The 17,581-nt window shown below is 34.7% G+C and overlaps 1 protein-coding gene across 1 annotated transcript; it reads left to right on the top strand.

Annotated features, from left to right (window-relative positions):
- Positions 1-4,535: 4,535 nt before the first annotated feature.
- On the top strand, positions 4,536-7,241 carry LOC114281905 (actin-depolymerizing factor 5). Its single transcript, XM_028224494.2, has 3 exons — positions 4,536-4,728; positions 5,004-5,263; positions 6,920-7,241. The coding sequence occupies exons 1-3, from the start codon at positions 4,591-4,593 to the stop codon at positions 7,068-7,070; spliced, it is 549 nt and encodes a 182-aa protein (XP_028080295.1). The 5' UTR covers positions 4,536-4,590; the 3' UTR covers positions 7,071-7,241.
- The last annotated feature ends 10,340 nt before the right edge of the window (positions 7,242-17,581 follow it).

Below are 17,581 nucleotides of genomic sequence, written 5' to 3'. Positions count from 1 at the left end.
AACTATAAAGACATCATTTGAAAAGGTTCATATAGCATGCACCTAAAATTTCAACCATAAATGTTTAGGTGGCGTTTGGTAATACTTACATTTTTAATTTTCTATTTATATTTATAAAAATTTAAAAAATGTAAATAAAAATTTATTTGGTAAATTTTTGATTTACAAATCAGTGATCTCGGTTTATAAATTTGGTCAAAAAATGTAAATTCAAAAAATGTGCTTCCGTTTTGAGTTTTGAGTTTTTTTTTTTTTACCACCCGCCACCATTTTCCACCACCGTCTTCCGCTACCACCACCCACCCCCCACCACCACCTTCCACCACCACTCACCACCCATCTGCCACCACCACCCACCACCCACCTGTCACCCACTCGCCACCACCCACCTGCCACCACCATTCACCACCCGCCACCCACCACCACCAGCCACCTGCCACCCACCCGCTACCACCACCTACCACCCACCACCCACCACCACCACCACCCACTCGCTACCACCCACCACTCGCTACTACCCACCACCCGCCACCATCATCCATCCACCCACCACCACCACCCGCCACTTACTCGCCACCATTTACCACCACTCGCCACCTATCCGCCACCACCGGCCATCCGCCACCCACCTGCCACCACCACCCACCACCACCACCACCACCCACTCGCTACCATCCACCACTCGCCACTTGCCTGCTACTACCACCCACCCGCCACTTGCCTGCTACTACCACCCACCCGCCACCACCAGCCATCCGCCACCGACCTGCCACCACCACCCGCCACCGCCACCACCACCACTACCCACTCGCTACCACCCACCACCGTCACCTACCCACCCACCACCACCCGCCATCCGCCACCCACCCGCCACCACCCGCCATCCGCCATCCGCCACCCACCCGCCACCACCCGCCACTACCCGCCACCACCGCACATCCGCCACCGACCTGCCACCACCACCCGCCATCTGCCACCCACCCGCCACCACCCACCACCACCCGCCATCCACCACCCACCTGCCACCACTACCCACTCGCTACTACCCACCACCCGTTATCGTCACCCACCTACCCACCACCACCACCCGCCACCACCCGTCATTCGCCACCCACCTGCCACCACTACCCACTACCACCACCACCACCACCACCCACCACCCGCTACTGTCCACCACCACCACCACCACCACCCACCCGCCACCACCCGCCACCCACCGTCACCACTTTCCGCCACCGTCTTCCACCGCCACTTGCTACCACTTGCTATTTCTCACTATTTTTTATATTTTTAAAATTTTTTAAACATTTTGTCAATTACCAAACGCGTTTGTAGTTTATGTTTTTCTAAAAATAAACAAAAAATAGGCAAAAACCAGTTTATAAAATTTTTGTAAATATAAACTGAAAACGTAAACGTTACCAAACAGACCCTTACAATTTGAGTTTTGCTTCTCTCATGTTGTTATTTTAATTTGAAAGAACGTTTGTATTTGGTAGGCTCATTTTGGAATTGATTCTGGTGATCTGAACCGTTCATTTTTTTTTAGATTTGTTCAATAGAATATTTATACAAAAAATTAAAATGAGTTGGCATCAATAATTATATGTTTGGATCATATTTATTTTTAAAAAATGGACGACAAATATAATCTTAAGAATAAATATCTATTTTTTGTGATACAAATTTGATTCAAACATATAGTTATATATCTGATCATTTTGATTTTTTGGATAAATATTCTACTCAATAAATCTTGAAATATGAACGATTCGGATTATCAAAACAAAACATGTGGTGGGCTTCACAAGCCCCTCAAGTTCTCTCATGTTGAGATGTCAATATGAGAGAAACTTTCCCCTTATAATTTTTACTAATTTGAGGGTTGTTTTGGAAACTAACTATTTTAGTTAATTTTTTAATTTTTTACAAAAAAGATATGTAAAAAAGTAAAGAGAATAGTTGACTTTTTAGTAGTGATTTTTTTTTATAAGTCCCATTTGGCAACACCAAAATAAGCAACTTATTGACTTATTTAGATTCCATCACCTTTCTATTTTTTTAATACCTCTTTTCCTAATAAACCAAAAAAGCTAAAAACTAAAAAAAAAAAAAAAAAAAAAAAAAAAAAAAAAAAAAAAAAAAAAAAAACGTACACAAAGCAAGGTACTTCCTATACTTTCCCTGAGTAATAACAAAATTAAATTGGCTCATAATCAAAATATCATAACAGTCGCATACTCAAAATCACTATCACTCCGATTCGTAGCAAAGCACTACAAAGCCGTGTAAAAAGTAAGGCCACTAAAATTCTAACATCAGAAAAGTCTCCTAATCAAAATCTTTTAAATCCTAACCAAAAATACGGCAAAAATCCCATAACCAATTACCATAATTTTCATCACCAAATTGATCACAAAATCTTATGTATCTAATTACTTAAATGAATCATAATCAAAAAACAATTGCTCATAACTATGGTATAACCTTTGAATTTTTTTAGTTATTGGAGTGCTTCTAAAAAATAAATAAATAAACACAGATTATATTTTTTCCACATGAGTTTGTCTTACCATATTATTTTAATAAAATTGTTTCAAGTGCCAAAATTTTATTATTATATGTTAGTATATGATTTTTTTTTTTTATAAATACAATTTATATAACACTTTTTTCTCAAAAATATTTATCAACATTCTTATCGTTATGAGAGCACGATTTTCAATAAATAACTCATTATTAGAGTAGGTAGGGGTGGGCAACGGTTTATCCGAACCACTCAAACCGCCCAATCCGCCCAACCCGCATATAAATGGGCGGTTTCGCAAACATAATGCGGGCGGATGCGGTTTGAAATATGACAAATTTGCGGGTTGCGGCGGGCCGCGGTTTAAACCCGCAACCCGCAAAAACCGCCCGCACTTTAATTATTATTATTATTATTATTTTTTATATACCAACTTTGTAACTTTTACAGGAGCACCATTATATTCTCTATGATACTAGGATCCTTATTTTTAAGTATTTCTCAACTTTCTTAATGCCGTAGAATTATCAAGTCCTAAATTTGGTTTCTTATATGATTTTCATTGGTGATTCATCCACTTTTTCTTAATAAAATTTTCCTTCTAATGGTCGATAGAACTTATAGTTTGATTATTGATTACTGAACTGGCAATTCTAATTGAGTACAACCTTTAATGCATTGATATACATTTTTTTCATGGCAAAAATGCTAGTGTAGGGCCTCTTTGTTTTGGGTACTTTCATTTAATGCATTGATATTCAATTTTTATTTGTAAACTCATCAAAAAATTATTATCACAAATAAATAAAATGAATCTGATGCCTAAATTCGCTGGGAAAAAAAAAATTGAAAATTAATTTTTAAAGAAAAAAGTGTAAACCGCAAACCGCCCGCAACCGCCCGCACACTTGTAAACCCTATCCGCACAAACCGCAAACCGCACTGCGGGCGGTTGCGGGTTGACTTTTTTCCAAACCGCATAGATGTGGGTGGGTCAAAACCGAACCGCAAACCGCACAAAACCGATCCGCGAATACCCCTAAGAGTAGTTACGTGTGGAGAGATGGTTCCCCAAAAAAAAAAATGGTGTGGAGAGAATATTTTAGGTGTACTTTATTTATTTATTTATTTATTATTATTATTTTGGTACATAATTTTGGTGTGGATCATGCTTAAGAATTCGTAAACACTATGCTCAAATTTATTTATGATATTGTAGACGGTTATATGTCAGATTACTCATTTGCCAAGGACTCAATTAGCTTTCACTCAATTTCTTAGGTTAGTGTGAGTAAATTTGTTTGAGAGATTTGTAGCATTAAAAGCACTTGGATTAGGTTTGTTTGTCACATTTAATTAGATGTAATTATAAACACGATAAGATAATATTGAGTGATGAAATAACTGGTATGATAGTATTATACTGGCTTTATAAGATTAATTATGTTTGTTTATATACATTAATGTAGTAATATTGTTAGCAGTGATTAAATTTATGAAATTATATAAAAATCATCATTATATAAAATGTGATATTATTTTTGTGAAGTAAATTACAAAATAGTATTTTCAATCATGGGACATGGAATTGCTAATCTCTTCATGAAAGAGTCTTTATTGTGTCGATTATTAATCCCATGACATTTTTTCGAAACAAAAATTAATCTTATCCACTAATCCAATCCCCCTCTCCAAATCTCTAGTTAGTGTTTGGAGTTTGCTTTTTTGTTATTTTTTTTTTCATCTTTAGTATTTTGTTTTTTAAATCAAAAAAATTTAGGCATTTAGATTCTAATCGAATAGATAAATTGAAAAAGTAAAATATTTTTAAAAAAAGTTCGAAGGACAAAAAAAAAATCCAAAATACTTATTTTTTTAACTTATAATTTTTTTTAAAAAAAATTTTAGATTCACCTACTCAATAGATGGACCAGAAAATAGAAAAAAAAAAAAAATGGCATAATTTCTTTGAAAAATAATTATAAAAAAAAAGTGACCCATCTTAGATCTGGTAGCATGGTCTTTACTCGTAATTTACATCAACATTCCAGGCATTTTCAACGATGACATCTATATATATAGCCCCTACACAAAAACAATGTACCCAGCTCTCAATTCATTGCTCACCCCATACCATACAACACCACACCACACTCACTCAATTCCAACCAGCTGCAACCATGGCCATGGCTTTCAAAATGGTACACGCATCAAGCTTTCATCTTTCAGTATCTCTCTATTTGTTCAGATGAAATCTCATTTTCATTCTTCTTATCGATCAATTGATACAATTATTGTAACATGTTTTGATTATATACGAACAGTGAACTTCTAATCACCATGACATGATACAAAATGTCATAATTACAGTTATGAATATCTTGTCTCATATCGATTATTTTGGTGATTTAGAATTTCAGTGTTCGTAACACTAAACTGATCTAATATATATATATATATATATATGATTGTATAGGCGACGACGGGAATGTGGGTGACGGAGGAGTGCAAGAACTCGTTTATGGAGATGAAATGGAAGAAGGTGCACAAGTACATAGTGTTCAAGATCGACGAAGGATCTCGATTGGTGACCGTCGATAAGGTGGGCGGGCCCGGCGAAAGTTACGATGATCTCACCGCATCTTTGCCGACAGACGATTGCCGATATGCCGTGTTTGATTTCGATTTTGTCACCGTCGATAATTGCCGGAAAAGCAAGATCTTCTTTATTGCGTGGTCCGTCATACTCTTCTTTAACTCACCAGCCTGTCATTTCTTTTTTAATCATTCTGAATCATGGCTGGTCTTGTCCTTCTTCATGTCAAAATTTAGATCACCAACAGGGCTAATATGTAATTCAAAACACATACTAATATTTTATTTACAATGATAAAATAAATTAGTCAATTACACTCCCTTCCCTTAAAATTTAGAGAAAATATAGTCAATTCTATATTTTTTTTTTATATAATTACACTAATATAAATCTTTTAGTATGATTAAAGTGACCAAAATTAATACCAATAATGAATAGACATAGGCTTCGTTTGGGATGTGGGTTGACTTTTTAGTTTTTTAGTTTTTTTTGTTATTTTAACCTGGGTTAAAAAGCTTAGTTTGGAAAGGACTTTTTGATTTTTTTGACTTTTTTATGAGAGAAGAGTGTAATAATTATGAGTTGGATGTGATGTTTTGTTTGTTGTGATTAAAATAGTCTATTTTGTCTTTTGTGGTTAAAATAGCCAAAAAAAACCCATAAACTAACTTGCCAAACGGAGGTATTGAAATAAACAAAAAATAAATTTATATTTTAATACATTTTTTATGCAACTAATGAATTAATTGTCTAAGTATTGTGTGAATTAAAATTTAAAGAGAAATTAATATAATTATATTAAAAAGATTAGATTAGTTATATTTTATTCAAATTTTAAGAGAGGGCAAGTATTATTTATCAAAAATTGTGTCAGTAACGGTACTGAATTCAATTCAAGCAGAAAGGCAAAGGTATTGCAATTTATACAAGTACCATCTAATATAATATGTTGTATTAAACGTACCAATAAAGATAGAGTCTGAAAATGAAAAGTAGGATTAAAAAAGTGACTACTCGTGTATTTTTTATTTTTTATGTTTTTTAAATTCTCGAGTAAATTGGCTTTAATTATACCACTATATGTTTAAACAATTAATTTTCACTTTAGATTGTAAAATGAATTACTCAGGTTGTTTTGGGGAGTTGATAAAAAGTTGATTTTTGGCTTTTTATTAAGTTTTTTGGCTTTTTTGGAAGTGATTTGAAAAGTTGGTAAAAAGCTGGCTTTTGCTTTTTAGTTTAATATTTATTTATAGTGTCAAATCAAATTAAAATGACCAAAATACCCTTACCCAACATAAGAGATTTATTTTTTTATTTTTTTTTCATAGGCCTTAATTTGTAATTTTACGGCTGCGTTTTTGGCACTTGCCAAATGGCTTTTCTGGCGTTTTTGGCAGCCACGTTTTTGGACATTTTATCAAAAAACGTGACTTTTTACCATGTTTCCAAAATGGCACTCAAATTTGACTCTTTAAAATTTTATTTGAGATTGATTTGTTAAGTAAATAAGTTAAATTTGAATATTTTTTAAAAACTTTTGTTAAACTCCTAAGGTAAGTTTCAATATATTTTTTTGTTCATCTCGATTATGTACCTTATAAAAAATCAAATTACACGTTCAATTTATAATCAACTAAATTAAAATTTATTTAAGATTTACTCAAAAACTAATCAAAATAATTTCCCACCACAAACATCCAATTTGAATCCAATCATACAAGTTAAATCATGAAAATGATGATTAATTAATGGTTTGATTGGATTGTAATTTTTTTTTTTTTTTTTTTTGACAGGGCTCCAACGGCATCAAGAATAAGAGCAAAAGTGCTATATGCAACCTCAAAAGATGGGTTGAGGAGGGTGCTAGATGGCATCCACTATGAAGTCCAAGCCACCGACCCAACTGAGATGGGCATTGATGTCATTAAGGATAGAGCCCAATAGCTCTAACATGCTTTTGGATTTACTTGCTTATCTTACTCTCTTATTTATGATCTATCTAATAACACCAGTTAGTGGTGCTCTCTTCCTGTTAGTTTTCTTTTTCTTTTGGGTTAAATGCATTGAGATCCCTTTAATTATTAGTGAATATCACTTTATTTCTTTATCTATAAATTCGTACATATTGATCTCGTAAATTATAAAAATATATTACTTTCACTGCCTGCAAACTCTTATAAAAATAGTGTATTTGTACAATTTTCATAATTGATGGGATCAAAATGTAAGGTTCATAGATGGGAAGATAAAGTAATATTCGCTAATAGTTGAGGGGCCTTGGTGTAAATAACTTCTTTTTTTTTTTTAATTTTCTAATTTTTGGTACCGGTGTAAGATGATCATCTAATCGTCTAATTTGTAATAATTATCATCTTCTATGTGCTAATTAAACGACAAAGTGCCTTTAATATTTATCACTTTAATTTTGAAAACCTTTATCAATCTCTTTAATTACATAAAGAAGAAAGAGACATTAATGTCACTTTCTAATACATCACGGGCTTAATTAAATAAGATGAGCTGGAATGGCATTAACACTTTTGATTTTGTATTAATTATTAATCATTGGATCTTTGTATGGGTTTATCAACTTGCACTCGTAAGTTACTCACGAGAGTTTGTCAATGTTTAGGGAAATGCCAGCATTATTAATATCGAAAATGTGATACAAATATTTTGAAAAATTATAAAATGTATTTTTAAATTCAAAAAAGTATTTTGAATTTAATGATAACAGTTTAGAAATTTATCCATTTTTATGTTTTTTGTAGCCCAAAAATATCTGTTAACAAAATTTGTGTTAATATTATGCTCTTATTAATTCTTGTTGTACATCAGGATTGTATCAAACAATGAGAAGGGTAGAATAGTCATAAGCCATCTTTACAAGCCATGATATTTTGGAATCACTATGTGAACTCAACTATCAATTCTATAACATTAGGCTTATGTGAACAAGTGTTATAAAAACATTGGTTAACAAAACATTCAGCTGTTTTGAAAACACTCTTTAATAAGACCCAAATAGAAACACCTAAATGTTCTTTTGCCCATTTTACTAGTAAATAAATAATCAAGTTTTAGTCGTGATTATATTTTAATTTTAAATAGTAAATATTAATTTTAGTCAAATAATCAATAATAAATTGGTATAATGATTTAACATGCAAAAAAAAATCACAATTTGAGCACATTTAATTGTCATAAAAAGCCACGAGTCAAAATCACAAAACAATCCACTAAGAAGACAAATAAAAAAAATTATACACGAGTACCCTCAATTACCTTGTGAATCTATGCCTGAATTGAACCAAACTCAATGTGCCCCTTCCACCACCGTCTTCACCTCGGAATTGCTTTGTCCAATGTTGAATCCACAATGTCAATGTTGAATTTGTTAGAACAATCTTCTGTGTACAATAAATAAATTGAAACTAAAACAAATAAATAAAATAAATTACGTACCGAATTTATTTTTACCGAACCGAATGAATAATTAAAGATCAAGTCGAGTGTGTGACATTCTGTCCTTAAGACAAATTCACTCCGCTACGGTGCTTAAGGTTAAGTGGCGTCTATCTCCCATGATACAATGATCTTCACAAATTATAGTAGCACTCCAAACAACTTGTTCGGCGAATAAAAACCTGTGTTCTTACTCTATGATTTTTTCCTAAATTAATATGAAGATTATATATGCAATGGAACAAAATCTGGACAGCAAAATGAAAATTTCATTTTGTTTCTGGATCCAAAAAACTACTGGAACAGCATGTAGACACTCCATTTTTGATTACCCTTAAGACCTAGACGCCATAGGTTGATCATTCAATGATGAAGGCTATGTTATGCAAAGGCTCGATTTTTTCGGCAAGAGGAGCTTCAAATCCCAACCTTACACCCCATTTTGGACCAAAACTATTTTGACCAAAATTATTTTAGAGCTTAAAACCTTCTCTTTCAAAACATTTTGTGAAAATGTTTATGAGATGTTCCGAGGCTCGCATTTCGATAAAAATTGCGCTTTTCGGTAAATCGAGCAAGGATAAAATGAAAATAAATGAAAGAGAGGTGAACTCTTTGAAAATTCTTTCAAAACACCTTATTTAAAGGTTTGGAGTTCAAGAAAATTGGAGGAGAGAGAAGAAACCTAATTGGGGGAGAAGTTGGGCATGAACCATTAAGACAAAACCAGGCAGCCTTCACTAAATCAGGTCTATCCTTTTGTACACTTGGACTTAAGTTGTGAGGCCACCACCATTGGAAAGAATACTTCTGGGGCTTCATTTTACACTCAAGAATCTCCTAAAGCCGAGTCCGGATGAAGGAGATATGGTTGTTGGAAGTTAGGCATCAATCCGATTGAGCTGGAAATGAGCAACCTTCACTAAAATAGAAATATTTTTTTGCACACTTGGAATTTTGATGTGAGGTTGCACCATTGGAAAGACGACTTCTGGGGCTTTAATTTAGACTCAAGAATGACCTACAAAGGAGTCCAAATGAAGAAAATATGCCCGTTTGAAGTTGGGTCTGGAAGTAGATTTTTTATGGCCGACCAGCTATCATTGGTGGCTGACCAGCCACCAATGAAACATGTCGACCACTGGTGAAAAAAGCTCAGATTTTGCAGATATTTTCCTCCAATTGTCTCCCACAAGCTCCAGCTGTCTGTTTTGTTGATATTTTCGACATGAGCTCTCATATTTCTATATATAGAAGGCATTCTCTATTGTTTTCAAGGTTGGAAAAATTTTGGGAGTCTCTCTACAATTTTCTCTCTCTAGACTTCTCTCTCTTTTGAGCTTTTGTGCTTAAAAGCTTGCATGCTTCAAACTTGCATGCTTCAAACTTTAACCTATCAACCCTTAACCAAAGTGGTTGGTCTTTGGGCTGAGGTTGTTTGAATCTCTCTTGGAACTCCATAAGTGGGTTTTGGCTTGAATTGTGGCCTAGAATCACTCTTCCCTTTAAGAGGTATAACCTTTACCTTTTAAAACATGTTTGTTTTGCCATCTTTTTGTACTGTTTTGGGGTTGGTTTTGAACTGAAAAACCTCTGTTTTTATGACCTAAAAGTGGTAGTTTGAGCCCTTTTGAGTTAAGGGGTTGTCCATCCCTTTTGCTTCTTAACTTATTAAGCTTTTGTGTCATCTTTTCATCACTTTCAAAACAACTTTTTTGGGCCTTTTAACCACTGAATTTCAGAGGTTTTTCAATGATAAAAACCTTGTTTTGAAGTCCAAAATTGGAGGGAGTAGCCTGTCACGACCCAAACCTGTCCCTAAAAGTTTGGTCCATGATCGGCATGTACATAGGCCTCAGAACAAAATTTCATAATAATAATATTGAAATACGGGGCCACAAGCGGAAGCAAATGCCAATACAAAGATAACGTCCATTGAGCCTGTGCATACATAATGAACTAAATAAATTTAAGCCTTTAATTACACTTCCATATAATATATACAATCACAGAATTTAGATAGATCTCACACACAAACACGTAAGACTCAATAAATTACATAGTTAAATTGCATAATTCCCAATACAAGATCAAGGCCTCAACACGGAGGCGTACCCCAGGCAGTTTGGTACACAGGTGGACCTTAAGACAACTCTAGTGTCGATCCCAAATAGCTCACCTACATAAATAGATATAAAGATAAGTGAGCAAGGCTCAGTGAATAATAGCAATGTAAGGAGGTTAGTTGAATGAGCAAAACCTTGAAAATTACAAATAGACATATATCAAACTGTATACAGGTCTTATCCATAGCCACATTTCAAAACAGCCTTAGGCCCACATGTAATACAGAACGGCCTCAGGCCCATATGTAATATACAACGGCCTCAGGCCCAACAGATTATACAGAATAATCTCAGATTCATAAGAATACCATTACACAATAGTGCACATAAATTTCCCCATGGTTTATTACAAATTGACATAGTTGTCTTGCGAATAACAGAACATTAATAATAACTATTAACAGAAGGCACATGTATCACTACAGTACTATTAACAAGGACAGAAAAATTCACATCATAATGGCCTCGAGCCCACTTCTATTAATAAGGACAGAATGACCTTTGGTCCATATCAATGCCATTATTCAATCATATCTATTAATTTAATCAAAGCACAATATCAATGGAATAGGCCATTCACAAATAACAACACATAAACCATAATCACAGGAAGTAAGTGAAACATAACGTTACACTACTATTACTCACAGTGATTGGCTTCCGGTAGTAATGGGACGATGTCCTCGTCTCAACCTACAAACACAGTGCACAACACATAATATGAGATTATAACCGATCCTTTATCTATTCTCTTTAACCAATTAATCAATTAGCCAAGGTGGTACCAAGCACATTATTCTTTAATAAGTTATAATCCATGTCTTAGAAAATAGGAGGAATTGATAGGAAAATGGGTCAGACGAAGAAATGGTACAAAATCGGTAGACAGAAAGTGAGCAACTCTCACTAATTTGGGCATATCTAATTCTGTATTTAGAATTTGGGAGTAAGACCATTGCCATAGGAAACTAGACTTCCAGGGCTTGATTTTAGGCTCAAGAATCACTCAAAATGGAGTTTGGAGTCAAAAGATATGCTTATTCAAAGTTGGCTGAACAGAGTTGTCCCCGCACGTGCGGGAATGGGGCCGCACGTGTGGGACTACGTGCCTTTTTAAAAAAATCGAACTTGGTTTTGGGCATGGACTGCCGCACGTGCGGGAGAGCCTGCCGCACGTGCGGCTCTGGGTAATTTTTGCAGTCCGAAAATGGTTTTTGCTCCAACACTTGGTCTTTCCATTTTTAAGCTTGGTTTCTAACATAAATCACTCAAAAACATGTAAAATTGCCCCATAACATGATAAACTAACATCAACCAAGTGTAATTTTATCTCAAACAAATCAATCTTTGCCTCAAAGTTCAAGATTAATGCTTAATCTTTCATGATCTTCAAGGTTCTTAAAACACACCCCACAAACTCACAAATTCACTTGATTCTTGCATAATCTAAAGTTCATTTCATGATATCCATGAGCTTGAGCTCCACTCATAAAGAAAATTATAGAACTTAATCTCTAATTCCTCAAATTAGCTCAAGCAAATACATACATAAAACCTTAATCCCAAATGGGTTTAAATCTTCCAAAATCTTTATGATTTCACCAAATTGATGCATTAAACACAAGGTTTCAAGATAGATTATCATACCTTAGCTCAATCTTTGTCTTTCTCTTAGTTCTCTTCAATTTTCCCCAAGTTTCATGGTTGATCTTCTTCCTCTCTCTTCTATTCTTTTCAATCATCTTCAAACTTCCATGGATGTTGAGTTTTCTCTTGGAGAAGCTTTGCCTCATCTCTCTCTCTTACGGTTCTCTGTCCCTCAGATATTTTATTTGATTCCAAAAATGATGAGTTCACCCACTCATATGGCACATCTTTATATATATATATAAACACACACATAAGCTTATCACCATAGGGAGAGTCAAGCGCGCCCTTACGAATCGTACGAAATCAAATTTCAATTAAACTTTCCAGATGACTCTAAAAATTATACTGATCATAAATATGTCATCTGTTCTGGTTTCTGAAGCCTCTAAGGCCTTCAATTTGCAATACCAAGTTAACCACCCAAACGTGCATTAACGAATCAGACAAATTAGATTTCCAATTAATTTTCCCAAATAGTTCTAAAAATTCCCATTAACATATCCAAGTACTCAATTTTGATTTCTAAACCTGTAAAGGTCGGTAGTTTCAATTTTAAAGCCGTGACTCAACAGATAATTCCTCAATTTGAATAGATATCATTAAATTAAAATGCATTAACCCACAAGGACATAAAAGTAATTTCGGATACGGATTTTGGGGTCGTTACATAGCCTCCACTTCTTGTGTCTTGTTTGCATGCCTAGTTAGCCTCATATGTTAGCATGTTTTTCTAGCTTAATTTAGCTTAAGTCCAGCATGGTTTTGCCTCTAAAATAACCTGTTTTGGTTCTATTTTGGGTTGGTTAGTTCAGTTGAGGCTTGTATTGCATAGTTGTAATGTTAATTTCTTCACTAGCTTGATATTTTAAGGCTTTAACCATAATCGGTGTGAGTTGGTTGCATGTTTTTAGTGCTTTTATCACTCATTTTCAGCACATGCAATCTCTGCAACCTCTCTCATTTCTTCACTTTTTCATTTGTTTTGAGGGTTATTTCAACTTTAGGATTGTTTAAGCTTGAGATTGAGGCTCATACTTAATGGTTTAATCCTCATTTAAGGGTTCATTACCAACGGCATGAAGCTTCTCTCATGCCTTGAACTACCCATTGGTTGATACTTCTTTCACTTTAGAAGACACTCACCAATGAACAAATCAATTAAAGAATGAATCGGTAACGTAAAATGAGTAAATAAAATGAACAAGTAAAAGAGGCAAGATAAGCATCTTTCATGTTGCATTGCATATGTTCGAATCTGATGTTAATTCGAACACGAGGAAAATAGGACATTTCATACTCAAAGTGATGAAATGTGCCACTTTCCTTAGTCATCATCACCCTTGATCATGCATGATAGGGTGGTGGTCTTTTTTTAGTCTTGTTTTGCACTCATTAAACTTATACAAGCTTGGTTCTTTGGCCATCATGTATGGAAATTGCTTGATTGGTGGTTTGAGAGCCAAGAGTTTCACTCCTTTGAGCTTGTGTGATGATAAGGAGTGTAAACAATACACACAAACCCGTGAAAATACACTATTTTGCTCTGTCTGCTCTGTCTGCTCTCTGTTGCAGCAAAAAGAAGAGTTCGTGTCATTAGTGGCCGACCGGCCACCATTGGAAGCCAACAAGCCCCCTGTCGGCCACCAATGAAAATTGCACAGTGTGTTGGTAAGGTGGAACAGAGGCATTCTGGGAGTTAGCAGCACTGTTGGTGTTCAAATGTGCAAACAGAGGCGTTCAGTGGCAAGACGGTGGCTTTTTCGGGTGAAGGAATCGAGCATGCATGCATCCCTCGCTTCTCTAGGCCATTTAATTGCTTTGTTTAGTTAATTAGTGGTAACTAATTAATTAGTTTAATTGTTTTGTACTTAACTAGTTAATTAATTCGATTTATAATATTTAATTAGTTTAGAATAGTTAGTTAATTCATTCCAAGTTTTGTATTAGTTAGCTTAATTAGCGTAACTAGTTAGCTTATTCATTCGAACCCTCTTTCGTGATGGCGTAATGTTGTAATAAGTGTACGTGCGTGTGTGTATGCTTTCCAACCCCACGTCTTTCTCCCTTTTATTTAATTGCTTTTGATGGTTAGATTAGGGACATGTTTTAATTAGCATATTGCATGCTTGCATTCATTAATTTGTATTGTATACACCAAGCCTCGGTGCATCATTCAAACTGCATTGTCATTTCAATACTTATTTGAATACGTGTTTTATCGCAAGTTGTTCAAATCAATTCATATGCCATATTAGTAGTCGAGCCTATTATTTTTACATTGCATGTGTTGTATTAGGCATCTTGTATAGTTAGGATCATGCATCTTTTTAACTAGTTTTTGTTTTGGCTTGGAGTACTCGGTGAGTTTTATGTTTTAGCATGCTTGCATAAGTGTGATTGCCATATTGCCATGATTCGCATGCTTGCCATGAGGCTATGTGCTTGCGTGCTAAACTGCATGAATGCCTGTGGATGAAAGCTTGTTGTTTGAATTAGAACGATTCAACAGATGTAAGTTTTAAGCCAACTTTGTTAAGTGGCAAATCATATTTTAAGCCCTCTATGTTTGGTGGCAAAACTGCATCTTTAAGCCCACTTGAGGTGGCAAATTCAAATTATTTTCAAAATAAACATGAAATCAAGTGTTCCAATTCTTGCAAGTTATTCTATACTTGTGTGTGTGCGCATCACATAGTAAGGTTAGCCTAATAATCGGAACAAAAGCATATAATGTAAACAAGCATCACATCATGATTAATAGAGACCGATCTTTGATCGGGCGAGCGGGGGTGCTCAATTCATGACCTTCCCCTCTCGTACCCAAGTTCCCGAGCCGAGACAACTTTGGTGATGACGGATATGTGGCATTTGGTATGAGTCATGAGTTTCCTAAATTTTCTCAAAATAAAAATATTTAGGTGGCGACTCTGTATTTGGTAAAGCAGTCCAATTTTGGTATTATTTGATTTAAAATCAATTTTCTAAAAAGATTTGTCGGATTTGAATTCTTTGGTGTTTATCAATTTCACATTGCACTTGTGAGACTAGATTCAAAACCGCGCGAGTCCAAGCTGTAAGGCCTTCTTTTCAAACCTTCCGAAAGGCGGGGTGCAGAAAAAGGCGAGTCCACACCTTCTATTTATAGGCAAAACCAAACAGATCCGAACAGGTACAAATGAAGTCAACAGGTGCAAAATTTCAAAGGAACAGATTTGCTGGTAGTTTTATTATTTGTTGGCAGTTTTTAACACTGTTAAAAAATAGTATGAACCTTTTGAACTTTGCTGAAAAATAAACTGGAAACCAGGTAACATATGGACAGAAAATTAATTCAATTTTTGACACAAAATTTGAATTTGATTTCATTAAAAATTAAAATAAATTTTATCCAAAAAATTAATATTAGACCCGACCCACACCCGCGCTCGACTCGGCCAGTCGGACAGACTGTGACGGCAGCACGCGCTTATGGTGGTGGTTTGGGCCAAGGTTCCATTTGTCCATAACTCCTCCCTTCTACAAACTTGGGGTGTCTCTTGGGGCCCAATCCAAGTTAGTACACCAAGAGCTTATATACATACAGAAGCTCTCTTAAAATTTCAATGTAGGACAACTCATTTCAAAGAAACTCACATTTATTTCTTTAATTGTATATTCCACGAATTCGAAAACGACGTCAACTTCTCATTCACTCATAAATGGTTTTGATGAACCGTCTTCACCGTGTGACTTGCCATGAGACAAGAAACACGTCACCTCTTCGGGCTCACCCCAAAAGACGTTTGGGACCCACTCAATTTTGGGCTCAAAGTTGGCCCAAAATAAACCTATAACAACCATTATTTCCAACAGAATTCATGATGATGAGCCACTTCGTAATCTACTAGAGCTTCAAGCCTCAATTCCCCGAAATGCACCAAAGAACACCTCTCTCTTCATGTGAATAAAAGAACGAAAACAACCCTTGATGTTTGACACTCTGGAATTTGTTGATCAATTGATTTCCTTCTATACATCAAGGAAACTCATATAAAAACAACCATCCAATGTATAATATTTAGTGTTTTACTCCTCTTTGAGAATCTGAACGGGTTAAATCCTAAAACGAGTAAACGGCACACTTTATAACAAATAGAGTCACAAAAACCGTTCGAGCGATGTTAGTAAAGATGGTGCAAATCATATAGGCCAATCGCTCGAGCACAACATCCATCACTCGAGTAGTAAAACAAGTTTTCCAAAAGTTTTGAATGCGGGCAAAAATATTAGATGTACTACTTCACCGCTCGAGCATAAGAAAGACTGCTTGAGCGGTCAAACCACTTTAACTTCTTTTTGGCTTCCCATACATAGTCAATGAAGTGGCAAATAAGGATGCTCAATATATGAAATGTCAGTAGAAACTCCTCTATACAGGCACAACTCAAGTTGGATTCACATCTAAATACTCGCAACCTCACTGAAACAAAAGAGCGAATAAAATTACAACTGAAAGAAATTTTGTCAAATGGAATTGCTAATTACAAAAGGTTAACACAAGTCAATCCATTCATTTGAATACAAGGTCCTAATGGGTATAATTGCTATGAATCCATGAAAACTTGTGAAGCAAGAAATATAATTTGTAATCATATCATAAATAGAATAGTTGGATAGAAGACAAATCAAGAGAACATATGTTACAATAGTTTATCATGGACAAAAGTAATGCTATATAAATAAAAAATTCATATATAATTTTTATACATAATAATGTAGTTCATTATAAATCTTTCACTTTAAAACAAAATATCATTGAGGATAGATTTATTTACAATAATGACATTGTCACAGTATTTTTGTCAAATTTTTTATATGAATTTTATGTATGTTTAGAATTTTTCGAAGCGCAATTATGCAGTGTCAAGTTATTCCTTATTTAAACTATGCTTATATCATGAATGTATAAAGACTAAAGAATACAGATTGGTGCAAACAATATGTGCCAATATTCACCACGGGACTCAAATAGCAGAAAAATTAAAAGATAAAAATGTAACAAATGTGACATTTAAAAGTGAATTTAGAAAAGAAAATAATTAGATGTGACCTGCATATCGATACATGATATATAGTAATAAATCAGTGATATTTAAAATAGATCCACAAAAAGTAAATAATAATTTTTTTGGGTAAATAAAGCAAATAATAAGAAGAACCAACTCACATATCAAT

The sequence above is a fragment of the Camellia sinensis genome, chromosome 5, assembly GCF_055761805.1.
Source record: "Camellia sinensis isolate YWXY chromosome 5, ASM5576180v1, whole genome shotgun sequence".
Classification (NCBI taxonomy): Eukaryota; Viridiplantae; Streptophyta; class Magnoliopsida; order Ericales; family Theaceae; genus Camellia; species Camellia sinensis.
The sequence above is the reverse complement of the archived record's forward strand: the minus strand, read 5'-3'. Positions and strand labels throughout refer to the sequence as shown.